The following is an 18,945-nucleotide window of genomic DNA, read 5'->3' on the forward strand; positions in this document are numbered from 1 at the left end:
CCCCCCTTACTCTGCTGCAACCTCTGCCTGCGCCAGAAACATTTAGGCCTCTGCCACTCCTCTGTGCATGGCCTAGCACTTCTCTGTCTGACATACTTTTAGCCGAACTAAATAAATTAAAAGCAAATTAAAACACCCCTAAAAGCGATGAATATATTTTTCTTTTTGTACAGAAATATTCCACCTAACGCTTTTACCACAAATAACTGCAACAGTGAACTGTGTATATATTTTTCTTTTTGTACTCAAATACGTCACTAAACGCTTTCACCACATATAACTGCAGAAGTGAAATGCATATATATATTTTTTTTTCCACAGATATAACCCACTACAGGCTTTTCAACATAGCACTTGCACCCCAATAACAAGAAAAAAATTGCTGGAATGACAGAGCTGTATAATAACTATTTGGATCCCCAAATAATCTTTCCCTGCACTTGTAAATCGCTTTTCTAGCTCTCTCCTTAGCGCCTTCTGACGTCTCTCCCTGCACTAAGATACTGTGAAATGATTCCTCCCTATCCTTTCCCTGCACTTATAAATCGTTGATTCAGTTTTTTTTTTCACAATGAGGTTTTTCCTATCACTCTCCCTAACAACTGCAGACGCCTCTTGATTCTCTGCACTCAGAGCGCTGTAAAATGTCTTAATCCAAGATGGCTGAGGCTATTTATAGGGCTGTGACATCACAGGGCTGGCTGGTTGCTGATTGGCTGCATGTATGGCATTATGAGTCATCCCGCCTTCCCAGAGTTCCTTGCCCCATGTCCTCACATGTGTAGCCGCCATTTTGGTAAAAGTTGTGAGGAAATTCGCATTCGTTGCAAATCAAATTTTTCCTGAAATTCGGATCAAATTCCACTTTGTCAGCTTCGATTCGCTCATCTCTAGAAATAATGTACATTGGCACAAAATGTGAAAATAAATTCCCGAACAACAGCAAAGGAAATTTTGGAGATGTTGGAGGAAACCAGTAGAGAACTGTCTATATCAAAAGTGAAACAAAAATTTTACATCCACATGATATAAGCACAAGAAAATAAGGAGCCACTGGTCGAAATTTATCATAAAAAACAGTTTGTAATAATAGAAAGTTTGTGAAAAGCTGTTGTGTTTTGGGCAAATATTAAAAAAGTCGTGTAAATGTGTGAACCATTGGAATTGTGATAATGTCATTAATGTTAGATTATTTGTCTGTAATGTTGGAAAAAAATATTTTGTATTATGTGTGCACAAAGTGGATATCTTTAACCATATGCCAAATTTACGTACATACGCGCCGGTCAGCAAGCTCTATTACTGGGAGTCGGGCCCGAGTTCTAGTGAACTCGCTTGCCGGTTTCCTGGAAAAATGAGCAAAGATCTTGAATATGCCAATTAAGGAGATGAATTTTTAGCTGCGGGATTCAGGAGATGTTAATAGTAATTTATTAGCGCACACCTGTGCACTGTTCTGTGCGCATCTCCAGTCCATTTTACAGGTCGGTTTGAATCTTTAATGCTTGATGTTGATTTGTGTAAATGCTACTTTTTTATGTTAAATTCTACTCAATCACAAACTTGCTTCATTTAGAGTTACATTTGTTGCACTTGTTGTTTTGATAATTTTTCTTTTGGTTGCAACACTGCAAACTAATTTCTATCAAGCTGGATATATACTAAGAAGTACTTTCTAATATGTCGTCACACAATAGTATGACTGTAAAAAAATATGTGAACAAACATTAAAAAAACAAACAATAAATTTCATTCAGGAGAAATTTGAAAGAAAGGCTGTGAAGAAATCAAATATTTTAGTAAAGGATTATAGGCAAACATGTTATAATACATGAATTAAGGAACATTTAGTGATTTCACTTGTGTGTGTGTCAAAATACATTTCAATGTATAGAAGTACCTATGCATTTTCATTAGTACTAACTGGACTGGATTGTGGGGGGAGGGGGTAATCAAGTAAGTATGCTTGGAGGGTATGCATTGATGTGACTTTGTAATCCTCATTATTGTCAGTTTCATCTTTTGCTGCAATGTTTTTGTGCCTGGTTTGTAATGCCAGTTTCTGTTGTTTAGCAATTTTTCAGCAATGTTTTGTCATTTTTTCCACAAGTATTGAGTACAAATGTCTGCATGGTTTCCACTTCAAAATGCTACTTGCCCCCCTCATTGCCTTTGTCCCATTGTCACATATTGGTGATTGAATGTATTATGTAAATATTCCCTTTCTGAATAAATTGTCATGGGTTTTCTTTATTTTTTTTGTTTTTTTTTTGTTTATAGTCTGACATTTGCCCTCATGTTGATTTGTCCCCACACAACTCCTGTGTTCATTTGTAGTTGTGTTATAGGTTTGTTGTCATTGTGTTGTGCTGCCTGATCTTAGCACTATTGTATACAAACACACTTCCACTTGCTGTACAAACTGGTTGTCAATGAGCTGTCCAGCTGAGTTGCATACTCATTCTAACACACCTGATGGTGATGGAAGGAGGTCCAGGTCCAGGTTGCCAAGCATAACATCAAAGCACATTGATTGCCAAGCTCACAAGCAGGGTCAGGCACTCTTAGAAATGAACAGATGTTGTGTTGTTGCTTAACCACATGGCTAGTAAACCCGACCTTGGTACTAGGTAATAACACTTGCAAAAAGCGTTAAACCCAAACTTTTTTAAGGTGGTTAACAAACGTTGTATTGCAATCCGATTGTCATACATTGTATGACAATCGGATTACTATTGTAAGAAAATACTCACCTGGTCCCCGCAGCTCCTCCGGACACGTCTTCTCTCTTCTGTGTTCTCCCGGCGAGTGCAGTGACGATGTCCAGGGTTTCCCGGTGTCGTCGCTGCATGCGTCGGTATTATTGCTTTTGTTCTCTGCCGAGTGACTTAATGCTGAATAAACAAATAAATTATTATTTTCATAATTTAATGATTTGTTTTTGTAGGAGCTATTTGTAAGACTATTACAGTCTGCTTAGCAAAGTGAATTCCTACCATGCAAGGGTAATTGCCTTAACTTCTTTAATTAATCCACCCCAATCCCTGCTGGCGTTAACAGTGAAATACCTACTTATACTAACATGTGCCCAATGTTATTATTATTAATATTATTATTATTATTATTAACCTCCTTGCCGTTAAGCCCGACCTTCGTGCGGGCAAAAAAAAACGGCTAGGATGGTTAACCCCGAGATTTTTCCCATCCCCACTTACCTGGTCCCCCTGTGCTCATCCAGCGTCGTGTTCGTGTCCCAGCGTCGTCCTCCGTCGATCGTCGTCCGTCGATCTCCCTCTCCAGCGTCGGGTGCCAGCAGGACCAGGTAAGAAGCCGGCCGGCATCTTGTGTTCCGCCGGCCGGCATCTTACCTGGTCCCGCTGATCGTCCACGTCCTTCTTCTTCCAGCGCCGGATGATCTCTGAAACGAGAAGCCGTCCGGCGGAGAAAAAAAAAACGGACGGCTCCTCCCTGCGTGCGTGATGACGTCGGCGCATGTGCGGGAAATTCAAATTGAAACTCATTCATTCATTTTGTATTGGATTCAATACAAACTCCTGTATTCAATCCAATACAAAATAATTCAAATAATTACAGAGTACATAACTGGTAAATTCAAACTGTCATTTTGTATTGGATTGAATACAAACTCCCGTATCCAATCCAATACAAAAAAATAAAAAAAAATAAAATAAAAGTAAATACATTTTTTATATTCATATTATCTACTAGAACCCCTGTTCGGACATATTTCTGTAAGTTACAGGTCTACAATTTAAAAAAAAAATTTCATGAAAAACAGTGGATCACTTTTGGTACAGAAATCTAGACCTCAGTGTAATGCTCAGGTGGTTATTAATAATAATAATAATAATAATAATAATAATAAACAGGTCTTATATAGTGCCAACATAATACGCAGTGCTGTATATTAAATACGGGTTGCAAATGCCAGACAGATATAGACAGTGGCATAGGAAAAAGAGAGGACCCTGTCCCAAAGAGCCTACAATCTAGCCTACAGAAAATGTTTTGTATTTCTGGAACTGTGTATGCATATAACACTTGGCTTCTTCTTACTGCCAACAGGAAGAGAAGGAGTAAGCAACTTACTTGTTCAATTAGCAATGTGCATTATCACCTTGCAAGGGAAATTGCCTAAACTCCTTTACTAAATCAACCCCAATGCCTGGTGGCATAAACAGTGAGTTGACTCCTTATACTAAAACATGTCCATGGAAAAACATGTCTATGGAAAAACATGTCTATGGCAAACAAGACCTAAATTCTCACTGCAATCAGGAAATGAAATAGAGGGCAAATTGTGTGCTTGACACACGGAATGTATATTTCAGCTGGTACCAGCCTTCAGTCTCAAAAACATGATGAATCCATGTCAGGGCAGACAGCCACCAAAATGTAGCCAATAATAAAGAATTGATAATACCTGTTAGATGGGTAGGAGAAAACATTATTTCATCTAGTAACTTTATTGATCTGATCAAAATCTGGAAAAAAATGGCCAAGAGTTGGGGTTTGTTTATTTTTGTATTCCCAGCTATCTACTAATTTTAATCAACATTGTTTTAGATTCTGAACAACGCAACTAGAACAAAATTAAATTAACAGAAACAAAAGTTGGTGTCCAAAAGACTTTTCCAGCTAAAAACCATTTTCAGTTTGTTTCGTATTGACAACCATATATCCAGTAAAATGCTATACATTCAAAAAATAACTGATTTCTATACTGTTCTTTTTTCTATTATAATGTATAATATAGAGCAACAAGCAACAACTAGAATATATAAAGAAGAACAGAGTTTACAAATGTGAATAGGAGGCTCTGTCATACCTCCATGACTACAAATTCATATCAAAGGGTTTTTGTGTGTAATATTTAATATTGGGCGAAAGATACCTTGATTAAAAATACCATATACAAACTTTATTTATGCAATTTTAAAAATAAATATTTCTCGGGTAGGACATTCACACTGTACATCTGAAAATATAGGAAAATATATATTGGGTAGTTTGGTAATTCTATGATGATGGTGATGGAAGATCTTTTATTTAAAAATAAATGACCCATGTACTGTAGTGGACTGTGTGCGTACTTAACTATCAAATGGAACCAATGTAGCTTGTTTGCACATATTTAGGGAAATAATTTAAAAAAATAATTGAACAAACATTTTTTTTTAAATATTCCCTGAGCTTTATCTAATAACTAGCTTTATTTAAGAAAAGAAATAAAACTATTCCATTAAATTTATTTTTTCTTAGTCTACAGAACAATGTACATATCCTTGCTGCCCTGTCTGTGGAAATGAAATATCTTTTGGATGTCACTTACAATAGCACGCTCTACTTGGGTTATGTGACAATTATGTTTGTACCAAAAAACATCCTTTCAGCTTTAGGGCTTTTCTAATAAATCTGGTGCAAATATTTTTGACTAAATATTTTGTTAGCTAAGTCAAGAAGTAATATTGCCAGAGAACAAATCCATTGACAATATAACCTTCAAGCTTATTGTACAATAAACTGCCTAGTTACAAATGTTTACGCATAAATATTATGGCATATAGAAATTAATTACTGCATTGTACCTCTAAACTATAAAAACACCATAAGAATAACAGAAGCTGAGGACGACTTTAACATTTTGAGAAGCATCCAAGGCTCTGCGCTGCCAAGCAACTGAAAACCAAGGAACAATGAAGTTTGTTATTTTCAGTATATTTCTTTGCTCTTTATTTGTGCTGCCCGGCAGTAAGTATCCACTTTTAAAAGCATGAAATTTTGTGTTTTATATACCCTACGTAACACTTCTTTTCTGAGTAGAATTGACCCACAACAAACATTAGGCAAGGTAAGTCAGAACTCGGGGTCTGAGATTCAGGTCAATGACCAGCTTATATACCATAGCTAACTTTTTAAGATATATTTAAACCTAGATCAATGTAGATCTATCAAGAAATGATTTTCTTTAAAACAATATTGCACTTTCAAACTATAGCTCTGTGTAAAATCATATTATCATAAAATGTGTAAATCATATGTTGGTAACTGAGTGTTAAATTTATACATTTGTGATGAGATCAAACGAGGCCCTGTTTGTTTGATGTCATAAAGGGCTGACCAGATATAGCTCCACGCTTAGGACAAAATTACAAATAAAGCCATACAAAGTACTTAAGAATATAATAGGTCTGTGATCACAGAACTGAAAACAGCAAAATCTATGGAAAAAAATCAACCATGATTATGCTATTCAAAGCTTGAGATGTACATTAAAAAAAAAAAATATCAATCTTCTTTATCTCAACATGTATTGCTTAAATTTGACCATTATATTAAATTCATTGTGTAAAGCAAATCAATCCATACATCACGAGTACAGGTAGTCCCAGGGTTAAGAACATCTCACATACGGACGACTCCTAGACACAAACCGGGCTTTCCTGCTTGCTTGTATGCAGGGTGGAGGCTTGAGGGGGGGAGGGGTGGTTTGCATGATTTGCAGAAGAAATCTTTTGCTAAACACAGCTGAGGTTGTGGGTGATCTTAAGAGCTGAGGAGATCTGTAACATCTTGTAACTCTTTAATGACCAAGACAAACTCTGCAGTTGTTTCTTTTTGCATATCAAAGCACAGCTTGTTTCAGAAGTTAATGAATGTCTAGGCTCCATAAAGTTTTTTTTTTTTTTTTTTTGCTTTATTTGAGATTAACTCACAGTGAGGATTTTATACAGTAACTGACACCATACTGTCTAATATGTTGGGACAAACCAAACATCTGTCCTAACTGAATTTTTTAAAATAATGTACCTGTTCTGACTTTCATACAAAATGAACTTAAGAACAAACCTACAGTCCCTATCTTGTATGTAACCCGGGGACTACCTGTAGTCACAATTCTACTTTTCTAATAATATTTGGTCAACCCCTAGAATATACACACATATAGATCACAGAGATATTTAAAATTAATGTTATTTCTTCTTACAAAATTTGTTTGCAAGAGATTTTTTTCTTTTAAAAAGTGTAGAAGCTAATAAAATGCATCCTTTAAGGGTTAATATTTCTTACAATAAAAGTTGCCAAAAAATAATAATTTTCTTACATGTTATAACTGCGTTTTTGAGTTAGTGGCAAAGTTAACAAATAAAAATGTAAATAGACCATTAGAAGACAAAATAACAAAACATGTTTTTGCAATACACACTTTCAAATCCAGGTATCCATTATCATTCAGCCCACTCTACCTGAGCCCAGGTCATCCTAGATTTAACTCCAGCCTATGACACAGCACAAAAAAAACTCATCTCATCAGTCACTCAGGTTTCTATTCATTTTTCAGACCATAAACTGTTTGGCTCATTGTGTACCGTAACTCTAAAGGTGCGTACACACTTCCAATTTTTATCGTTCCAATCGAACGACGAACGATCGATTGGGCAAAAAATCGTTCGTAAAAAAGTAACCAACGACGCCGACGAACGAGGAAACTCGTTGGAAACGAACGACCGGACCGGCGGATCGGATTGGACGACGATCGTTGAACATCGTTCGTGTGTACGGTCGTTCGTTGATCGTCCATGTTCAGAGCATGCGTGATGAACGAACGTCCGTTCACTTTCCTGTCGTGCACATAGTTCCTCTATCGCTCAAACGATCGTATCTATTGTGTGTACAATATCTATGAACGATCGTGTCGTTAACTCTATGTGCAGAATCGGTGCTATACGATCGTTCGTATATATCGTGCAGGAACGTTCGTCGTTCGTTTTCCAACGATATTAATTGGAAGTGTGTACGTAGCTTTAGTTTGAGCTCTACCTTAAAGACATTGCAAAAGGCAGATACTACATCAGATGTGGGGATTTATACTGCTTGCATTTAATGATGTAATGCTTAATTTAATTTAATATTTAATTATGTATTAATATTAACAGTGTAGCAATAATTTAGATCTTTCATATTTTCTTGGTTTTAGCTTCCAACTGTGATAAGTTTATAAACTCCAGAAAAGCCTATGGATTTCTAGGTAACCCTGGTTTTTTAATATCTACCTGAAGCCCATGTGGTTGATTCTAACACTCCCATCTAAATGTTGGCCAGACATCTACAGCTGCATATAAGTGGACCTAAAAGTGTAAAACAGAGACCCCTTCAATGTTCTTTTTAATGAGGGGGGTTCACTTTAGAACAATAGGGGAATAAGTTGCAACTGTTTAAGGCCCCGGCCCAATCTAAGGCCGCGCTTCTCGCCAATAACATACTGTTGCTCAGCCTTGGTAGGCTAGTTGTGCCATCCCAGCACACAGTTGCCCCCAAGACTTCTGAAAGCAGGAGATGGTGTCTGGGGAAGCACTAAAAGAGGACCAGGATCCCATAAATAATGCAGAACAGGGGAGTACAGCTGAGTATCAGGATCTCATAAATAATGCAGTACAGGAGAGTCCAGCAGAGGACCAGGACCTCATGTTTAATGCAGTACAGAATAGACCAGCAGAGGGCCAGGATCTCTTACTTAATGCAGTACAGAATAGTCCAGCAGAGGACCAGGGTCTCATATATAATGCAGTATAGAATAGTCCAGCAGAGGACCAGGATCTCATATTTAATGCAGTACAGAATAGTCCAGCAGAGGACCAGGATCTCATATTTAATGCAGTACAGAATAGTCCAGCAGAGGACCAGGATCTCATATATAATGCAGTACAGAATAGACCAGCAGAGGACCAGGATCTCATATATACTGCAGTACAGGATAGTCCAGCAGGGGCAAGTTCAGCAAAGGTCAGTGTAGGCAGCATACAATCCCAGGGTCAGAAACAGACTGTCAGCAACAGTAAATCCAGCAGATAAACACACCAGCAATAGGTCAGCCAAGCTTAATGTTCTAACTGGCAGTGAACTGGTGACTGAAGCAGAAAGGCTATAAAGTCCCAGCAGCCAATGGCAGGGTAGGATGAAGCCAGGGACTATTTTATTCCTAAAATCCCCTTCAGCTGTGCACAACCTTACAATGTGCTGGGGATGCTGAGAAGGTACAGCTTAGGCTGCACGGCTAAAGGGAAGCAGGAAATGGTGTGAAAGTAAAGAAAGGCAACGTATTCCCTGATCTCCTGTTGCTGAGAGTGATAGTGCAGGAGAGAATAAACAGACTGTTATATACTGTCTGGCACACAGCATGCGATTGGCCAGATAAGCATCTCCTAGCCATCTGCCTGTACACTTCCAGGTCCACAGACCAGCTCAGGCATTTCTTCAGACAATTCTTCTGTGCACTGAGTTTAACATAACACGACTATTGATCATATAGTGCAGGTTTATGTCATATAAAGCAGCCATTTTAGGGCTCTATTTATAAATGATTCCCCTGTTAAACTATGACGTGTTCTGCCAACTAGTGGCAAATCTTAAAAGTGCATAGCTGTCACTGTAGGAAATGCTATCTGTATAAATGAAAATTATGAATGAATATAAAGTGAATTGATGGGAATAGTTCATAAATTGAGGCCACAAATACAACTTAGCCTGCATTCATTATAAAGTTCACTCATGTACAGTTTATACTTTGAACATTGCAATAAACACAGTAACTACATTTTAACCTCCCCAGCGGTAACCCCAAAAGCGGTAACCCCGAGTCACACTGGGGGGAGCTAAAATAATGTAAAATAATACTAAATAGAGCCTTACCTGATCTGCCGGCGTCCTCCTTTGCAATCCCCGTCTTCTCGCTTCCTCCCGGTGACGTCGGTGACGTCCCAGAGTTCCCGGTGACGTCGGTGGGTGCGGCCGTTGTGTCAGGGGCGCGGCAGAAATTTCAAATTATTTTGTATTGCATTCAATACAAAATAACTATTGAATGCAATACAATGGATTTATATGTCTAAAAGCAGTACATGAAAATTTATTTTACTGTATAATATATTAGTATGAGTATAATATTTAAAAAAAATGTATTTAAAAAAAATATATATATATTTTTTTAAAATGTATTTAATTTATTATTTTGACATGACTTTGTTTTCCGTTTGTGTACCGCTTTTAGACATATGAATCCGGACAGAAATGAACGGCCCAGGAGGTTAAGTTATTATTTTGTTGTTGGTATTAATAATATTAATAATATTTATTAATAATAATAATAATATTAATAATAATAATAATAATAATAAACAAGATTTCTATAGCGCCAACATATTATGCAGCACTGTACAATAAATAGGGGTTGAAAATGACAGACAAACATAGAGAGTGAGACAGGAGGACTCTGCCCCAAGGAACAAAAGGGGAAAAAATTATAGAAGGTATAAGAATGAAGAAACAAAGTTTATTGAAGATAAAACTAAAGTTTGCATGGAGAGAATTTGTCAGAGAATCTTACCACAGGAAATTACCTCAGGAAACTTCCTCTGTGCACTAAGGGGACTGAACCAAATCATCAGCACGGGGAGGGGGGAGTCCATAATAGAATTATTATTAGAGAGAAATCTTGTAGTCATTTAGTAGTATATTAACAAAAATAGTTATTTGGTGTGTACAAAGTCATTTAAAACCTGTTTTTGATGTATTACCAAAAGTATTACCACAGAAAAGGGTTTATTATTCCCGGCGACTAAATTGGTACAGTCCTAGTGCTTTCATGGCAACCTATTTTACCTCACCACAATACAAAAACATTTGGTGAACATTCCTACTCATTATACTATTCACTTATTACATTTACATATATGGATGTCAAATGGATTACCATTCAAGCCATAAATTATTTATTAAATTTATTTCCACTTTAACACTGGGCACACAAAGAATATATTCTATTTGTTTAACTCTTCATTCTGTATATAGAAATCTACGTGCCTTAGTATTAGTATTGTACTTTTCGGTATTAGTTTTATATAATTATCTTTAGAAGTGCGGTGTTATCACCCAAAGACTGGAAATGCATTAGGGCTATATAAGAACCCCCATTCTTCATAACACAGGTAGGTCTTTTTGCACCCAATGAACAAATATAAGCGCTTTTATATAATTACTTTCATATGTTTATTAGGAAGCCTGAAAACTTGGAGAAGAATTGGAAGATTTAAGTTTCTAAACTTTTTATATATGGAGCTGGTGTATAGACCAACTCTGTAATCAGATTAAATGTGTTTTTTAATACAGGCAAGAGTACAGGTAATCCCCGAGTTAAAGACATCCAACATATGGACGACTCCTAGATACGAACGGGGCTTCCCTAGATACGAACGGAGCTTACCCTGCTTGCTCGTGTGTACAGGACAGATGCCTGATGGGGGGAAGGGCGGTTTGCATGATTTGCAGAGGATTTCTTTTGCTAAACACAGCTGAGATTGTGGGTGATCTTAAGGACTGAGCTCTACTGCAACATTTTGTAACTTTTTAATAACAGGTAAACTCTGATGATAGCTCAAGCGTCATCAGGATTTTCCTTTCCCCAGCCAATCACAGAGCACTAGAGGTGAATGAATGGGGAGACTTGTCCCTATTTAGCCTCTAGTGCCCAGGGATCCCATTGGACTCCTGTGTTCTTGGATGGACAATCTCTATCCAAGAACACATACTATAGTTACGCTAGGGCTGCAAGATCAATCAGGGGAGTGGAGCTGTCAGCTCCGTTACCCTGATTGCTTTTTTGGTTTTCAAATTTGACGTTCGATCACCCGAACAATATCCCTCTATTCCATCGAATGGCTGTCGAATCGAATAGTGAGAAATTTGACCAACACTAATGTTGAAACAAACGTCTGTCCTAATGGCATTTATTAAAATAATGTACCTGTTCTGACTTAAGTACAAATTCAACTTAAGAACAACCCTTCAGTCCCCATCTCGTATGTTACCTGGTACTACTTGCTATAAACCTGCTATCAACCTGCTATATCCCTTGTATAGCATGACTGGAGTGTGAGAGGAAGTAGCAGAACAAGGTGACAAATGCTTTAAAAGTTAACAAGGGAAGGTCTGTCAAGATTTGGTCGATGTGGAAGTGGGTTAAAAGATACTGGCCATCAGACTGAGGATTTACCCACAGAAAAAAACTGTAGCAATATCTGATTTTGTTATTGTACCTTAACCATGCCCCCCCATAAATGTGTGTCTATAATGTTACCCCAATACCAGTTCATACCATGATCCCCCCAATAAAAATGCATTCACTATGATTCATGATAAATTTGTGAAATGTGAAATGTGAAATGTGAAATAATGTGAAATTGTGAAATAACAATATTAACCCCTTATACATTTACTGCAGTTCTGGCTAATAAGAAGAAGACTATGTGCTATACTTGCAATGCTGTCAGTTCTGAAACCTGTAGGAATGTAGAAGAGGAATGTCCAGAAGACTGTTCTTGCATGACCATCTCAGAAGAATTTGGAATGGAAGGTGAGTTTTAGATGTTTTTTTATTTGTATCCTTATCTGAACCTCATACTAGGCTGTCAATATTTCTTCAGATTTTGGTGAACCACCAGCTGACATCGGAACTTTCATAGAAGAGTGTTGGTAAAAACCTTTAAGCACAACAAAACATAGGAACTCTCAAAAGCTCAATGATTACCTTTGATATCTTGGCCAAGGAGGCCAAGGGGACTAAGGTTTAAGTCAATGCGGGTGGTGGGGTAGGGAGATGCCAAGAGTGACAGGTCCTGCTTGTAGACCTAAAAAATTATTGAAACAGTTCACTAAAATATGACCCAGTCAGCTTGCATTGTTGCCTCATTCAACCCCTCAACTTTTCTTCTCCTCTTCTCCCCCCTCCTTCCATCCCCACTCCACCATTTCCCACCCCCAGCATTCCCAACACCATGACACTGACTCCAACTTGTGATTAATGAGCTAGTTGGCTACTTTATTGTCACAACCTGAAAGTAAAAAAACTATTTTATTATACGTTAACAATAAGCATTATAACATTTTAACCACAAGTAACTATATTAATAATAACAATCTCAGTAAGAACAACAATTACAATTACCATTAAAATTACAATTCCCTGAGCTACACTCTTACTTACTTTCCAGTTGCAAGCCCTCAGAGGTACCGTTTACCACCATAACATCTGAGATAGCTGCCCAGCCAATACTTATGTTCCCAGCCACATCACAACTAGCTCGAGTACACTACTCAAAGACCCCTTTTACCGTCACCATACAGGTAGCCCACTATTTAAGTAAACCACTGGAGATCCCACACCAAAGATGGTTCTCTATTTTACCACACACCTTTAAAGATGCTCCCTGATAACCCTAACTGCCTCTCTAACAAGACTAACCCTCCCCGTCCGAACTAGGGTGGGTGGGAGGATTAGCTTTACACTCCAAATCTCTAGCTCCCCCACTTTTTGTCCGACTCCCTTTTAACCCTTCCCATCTCCACCCAACTCTACCCTCTGAGCCTATACTTGACCACTTACCTTTCACCTATCCTCACCCTTCTTTCTAAAACCAACTATCCCTTGCTCAATCCAGCCCCTGGTCATGCCAGCTCTCCACTTTACTTCCTCCACTTGGTCGCTCAGGGCCTTCTTCAGCGTATGATGCCCATCATTAGGTAAAAGCCCAATTTGGGGATAGGCCGACATGCATACCAGTATTTGTTTGTCATATGGGTGTGAACCCAAACATGAGAAGAACATACAAACTTCATTTGGACAGTGTCCTGGGTAAAATGCAAACCTGGAACTTTAGTACTGCAAGGTGATAGCTACTACTTATTGGTATTTAAAAGTTAGACAAATTTCAGCAGGTACAAAAATATCTTATTATTTTTATCAATTTTCCATTTCTTATTTATAACTTTTTTTTTCTTTTTTCGCAGGTAAAACATTCCGCTCCATCTCTAAGAAATGTGCAAAGAAGTGGGAATGTAACAAATATATTTATGCAAATGTGGGTCAGGATGTTTATGTGAAAGTTTATAAGAAATGTTGTACAGGACCTCGATGTAACTCTGGTTTCTTTGAAAGTAAGTATACCAATGTCTAAGTGTAAATACATATATAAGGAAGCAACAAAGTAACAAACCCTTTAAAACTTTTTATTAGGACAAATCACTTCGACTGCGCTAAAGCAAAACCACTATTGTCAGTTTTTACGCTTTGCTTCCCTGATCTTCTGAGAGAGAGCAATAGGTTACCTTCTGAGAATGTGACTACAACTGTGATGTAGATTTAAAACACATTTTAATTTGGAAAGGGTTACACAAATGTTGAGAAGTGCTGAAAATAAAATATACATATTCATACATTTTTTCATAACATATTTTTTTTAAACCTTGCTTATCACATTTGTTTTAAAATGTCATTTTACTTCTTTTATAAAGTGCTGGCCAATCAAACTCAAGGAAAGGGCATTTCATGTCCACAATGCTATGCATTTAACTCAACGGATGGCTGTACTGCAAACACATCATTAGCATGTATGGGAGAAGATGATCAGTGCATACGTTTCAGAGGATCCATGAAACTACCTTGTAAGTTTTTTTTTGTCTCTATGATATTTAGTTATCGTAAACATCATTATTTGTAATTGTTATTGATAATTAAAAAATAATGTCAGTTTAGTTGAGTATTAAAACATAAACAGTAAAATGTTTATATTCTATGAAAAATAATTCTTCCAAACATGGAAATGTACTTCTCATGTAGTTTTATGTAACCATATGAGTTACGTGATTCCACTTGCTAACAATACTGAGCAGTGGCTGTTAGCTTACTAGGTATGGGGGATCTCAGCTGTTCCCTCTTACCGTAGATTATATTGAGTAGATACTGTAGATTATATTACTTGAGTATATATGCTACTAGAGAGGATTGTAAAAACTGTAGGTAGACTAGAGAAATGATTTTTAGAGACAGTGGGACAAGCTACAAGTTTGACAGAGACATTGGCAGAGTACAGGAAGAGATTGACAATTTGCTGCATGAGACTGCTACAGAAATGTTCCCAGACCCCTGAGGTTCTAAACTACTAGTGAAAAAGGGCCACAGTTTTATTGGCAGAGATATAGAGGATTTAAATTTTGTCCATGGTTGTTTTTTGACATTTAGAAATTTATTGCAGGAGTTTCCATGAACCATAGTGGCTCTCATGTTTCCATGATTTTGCATGCAATTGCCAATATGTATGCATCTATATTCACTTTCCTTATTTATCAAAATGTACTATTTACAGACAATTTTAGGTAATGAATATTTTTGTTTTTAATTAGAGGTGGTTGGAAAGTCCCAATTGGGATAGTTGTAGACTTCAGCGCTTTTTCTATCTCAGATCAGAACTTAGCATTTCAGCAGTTCCAGTCTAACATATTCATATCTAAGACAGGTATAGTAGGGCTTAGCCAATCAATCCACCAGATGATGTACTAGATCTGCTGAGTGATTGGGGTTGATTTTCTAATAGATAGAATATAACATGTAGGCATTTCAAATAGTAAAATTAACTATCTTCCAAATGATATTTTACTTAGCTAAGTAAATTAAATGAGTCTCTGCTGACTTTGACCATCCAATCACATTCCATGAAAAATAGATCTTCATGTGATTGGGTATTCTTTGCAAATAATTATTTAACAATTCCCCCTGGTAAGGGACCTGCCTAAAATTTCCATTAAAGCAGTCCCATGTTTAAATGTTTTCGATAAACCTGTAAGAAAAATATTAATATTTTATTATTTATGATTACTCCCTCTCTCCCGTGTCAATGTATGTGAAATTAGGCCTACTGTGTAAGTAATAAAACAAAGCAGTTCTGTAAATGTGATTTTTTTTTTTCACAGGTGGGAATGACATTCAGTTTTCAGCCCAAGGGTGTAGTTCTAAGTTGTCTTGTAATTCTGACTACCGCGACCTGATTGGTCTGAAAATAACCAAGAAACTAGAGAATAAGTGCTATGTCCCAAAAATTCCTCATCAACCGCCCAAAAATTCATATTAAAGTCACATTAAAAGCAAAAATGGTAGTACAATGACCAGTGCTTAGTAGTAATTATTATTTTTCTGTGTTTGAAAACTGTATGCATAGCTGATGAGCTAATAAAATTGAACAAGTTTGTGAAATAGTTTGCATATTCGCCGTGCAGTACTGGATTGTTGCATTATTTTCCTTTAAAGCTGGTGTGATATATTGTCATAACTTTGTAAACACATGATCAACATTCCTACACTATAGGGTATATTTATAAATTGTGCAGTCATTGATTTGGCCCCATTTTGGGTGTTCTTTCATTCGAATGCATTCTATTCCCCATTCTTTAGGATGTAATTGAATGGAAAAACAGCTAAATCAATAATAAATGGGAAATAGAAAACATCCAAATGAAAAATGACTGAATCACAGCCAAATCAATGATCAAAAATGGAAAGACTTCTATACGGGCAAAGTGATGCTCCCCTTACTCCAGTGATTAGGTTACGGTGTTTCCAGTGATAAGTAATGTTATACTAGAGCATCCAAAGACATTTTAGACAATTGTGCAATTCCAACCTTGTACCCTTAACAACCATCAGCCAATGAAATCACTCAATGACTTGGGGCTTATATTTATATCAGTTACAATGAACTTATTGGGCTGTACACCTGGGAAACATTCCTGTAAGCCTGCCATTATACACAACAGGCAATTGTTGCCTACCATATACAGTTAAAGAGTTTGGTGCACAGCCTAACTTTGTTTCGGGTTTTCCAAGCTAATCATTTTCTTCTGTTTGTTACTTTTCAAATGGAACAGAGGCAAAATTGATCAATACTAATCTTGAGAGGCCTACAAGTAGACTGTGCTTTAACAATACTGAACTTGAGATGAATTGGAATGCTAAAGTGACCCAGGTCTTTACATCCAACATCAGTATCTGAACTTAACGAATACATTTTGGATGAATATGCACAAATTCTTATACACACACTTCAAAAATGTCCAAGATTATTGGAGGTTTTTATAGTTGCTAAAGGTGGCCAAATCCATATGAATGCCCACGGATAGCCTACAAGCCTATATAGGTTTAAAAGTTGGCTATCTACAACATTTTCAGACAATTTTTTGATTATAAGATATATTGTATGAAACAGTGAGTTTTTTTCTTTGTGATCTCTTTGTGTGCTTTGGTTTCCTCCCACGACCATGTGCATAATTTCTGTACAGTGTCCTGATGAGTGTGGTAGACAATGCACACATACAAAAAACAAATATGCAAAGTGGATGAAGCTGAAACACAAACGACATAATTCTAATGTCAATCTAATTGTAGTACAAAAACAAATGTCAAAAGGACTTGGTGAAGAGCTCAAGCAGTTTTTAGTAGTCTAAAATACCACAAATTGGCCTATTAAAACTGCCTGTACTGCAAACAAGTTGTTATTGGCACTTACTTTAGTCTTTAGTCTTCTTTAGCGAGAATCCTGGCACCCTACACTTAGGGGACCTTTGTGTATGCATAGAGCCTCAGCAGAGAAATATGTATAACTATATTTTCAAACTTTAGGAAAATGTGATTTGATTTCCTAGAACCTTTTAGAGTTATACTTTCAATCCTATTGTAAACGGCTTACATACAGTTACTTTTAATATAATGTACTTGCTATATGCTTGCTTTGTTGCTATAAAAGCAAATGATGATTTTGAAATGAGAATTTTATTTGAGAGTATGCATTTAATAAAGAAAGCTTGAGTTAATAATCTGTTTTTGTTTTGTTTATTTTTTACGTTTCTATACAATAGAAGAGTAAACAGGGGAAGTTTGTCTCCTCTCCATTTTATTTCTTTAGAGTATTTTTACAAACAATTACATATCAATGCCAGTTTGTCTTTAAGTCTAGATGAATCTTTGAGTATTGCTGTTGAACCTCAAACATTCTGTGCAAATATTACCTTTATATTGCATATGTAAACTGTCAAGTGGCAATTGTTTATGTAAATATGTGCATTAAGCTTAAAGCGTATAGTATGTTAGGGGAAAAAACATATGCAGTACAAATCTCTGCAATACATGCACATGTCATCATATTTACATCTATTCACCCCTATTGTATAATTTACTTCACAGCATTTAAAGTGTATAAAAGTATGCAAAGTGCTGAACAATTTACAGAGAAGGAGAGTCCTGGGGTATGCCACGTCCGGAACAGTATACAGAATGGAGTTATTCAAATGTATGGGATGTACCAGCCAAATGTGTTGCACATATTTCAAAATGCAAATATAGGAAGGCACAGTGGATCAGAAGCTTTTTAATTATTATTTAGACATATTAAAGTAATAATGTAAAAGTGATTCAATTATTGTAAGTGTCCTTGGAAATGTGATTATCCATTTAGAAAGGATGAAAGTACAGTGCAAATAGTACATACAGAGGTACTGGACCAGACTGTCACCTTTGTTATTTGCATTTGTAATTTTACTGTAAGCTGCCATGATAAGGCGTGACAGATCTTGGCAGCCCCTCTTTCTTAGCTAATAACCACACCGCACATATTTGTTTGGTTTATAGCTCGAAGGCTGGCCGGCCTTCCTCTATACTCTTTATTCATTCATGCTCGCTCCAGGCCTGACTATCTTTTGTGCATTTTTATGGGCAAGAATAAATATTGTCTCTTTATGCAGATAATTTATTGTTGTACCTAAGTGATATAGGAGCTTCCTTGCTGGTGGCTCATGGTTTATTAAAACATTTGATTTCCTTGGTTTAATGGTGAATTGGGAAAACCACTTACCAAAATTTGATGCTTCTGGACCAACCTTTTTGCCAGATAACCTTACATGGATTAAAAATAGTTTCTGGATTTAAATATTTAGAAATTAGACTCTGAATAAGATAATGGATTTTAGTCCACCTAATGTTAAACCAATGTTGCTGGAATGAAGGATACAAGGGGATGCTCGGTATCTTCTGTTATCAGTGGCATGGAG

At 36.7% G+C, this 18,945-nt stretch overlaps 1 protein-coding gene and 1 long non-coding RNA gene across 2 annotated transcripts in view; one reads left to right on the forward strand and one right to left on the reverse strand.

Annotated features, from left to right (window-relative positions):
• Positions 1–18,945, reverse strand: part of LOC140340993 (uncharacterized) — an 86,207-nt gene that overhangs the window by 21,030 nt on the left and 46,232 nt on the right. The window lies entirely within an intron of this gene.
• Positions 10,791–17,674, forward strand: LOC140340971 (phospholipase A2 inhibitor 31 kDa subunit-like). The gene is made up of 5 exons (XM_072426456.1): positions 10,791–11,003; positions 12,296–12,427; positions 13,861–14,007; positions 14,365–14,514; positions 15,820–17,674. The coding sequence occupies exons 2-5, from the start codon at positions 12,319–12,321 to the stop codon at positions 15,975–15,977; spliced, it is 564 nt and encodes a 187-aa protein (XP_072282557.1). The 5' UTR covers positions 10,791–11,003; positions 12,296–12,318; the 3' UTR covers positions 15,978–17,674.

This window comes from Pyxicephalus adspersus, chromosome 11 (genome assembly GCF_032062135.1).
Source record: "Pyxicephalus adspersus chromosome 11, UCB_Pads_2.0, whole genome shotgun sequence".
NCBI classification, from domain to species: Eukaryota; Metazoa; Chordata; class Amphibia; order Anura; family Pyxicephalidae; genus Pyxicephalus; species Pyxicephalus adspersus.

Coding starts and splice junctions, on each gene's coding strand:
- LOC140340971 (XM_072426456.1), top strand. CDS start 12,319: ATGTGCTATACTTGCAATGCTGTCAGTTCTGAAACCTGTAGGAATGTA. Junction 12,428..13,860: donor AGAAGAATTTGGAATGGAAG/GTGAGTTTTAGA, acceptor CTTTTTTCGCAG/GTAAAACATTCCGCTCCATC. Junction 14,515..15,819: donor AGGATCCATGAAACTACCTT/GTAAGTTTTTTT, acceptor TTTTTTTCACAG/GTGGGAATGACATTCAGTTT.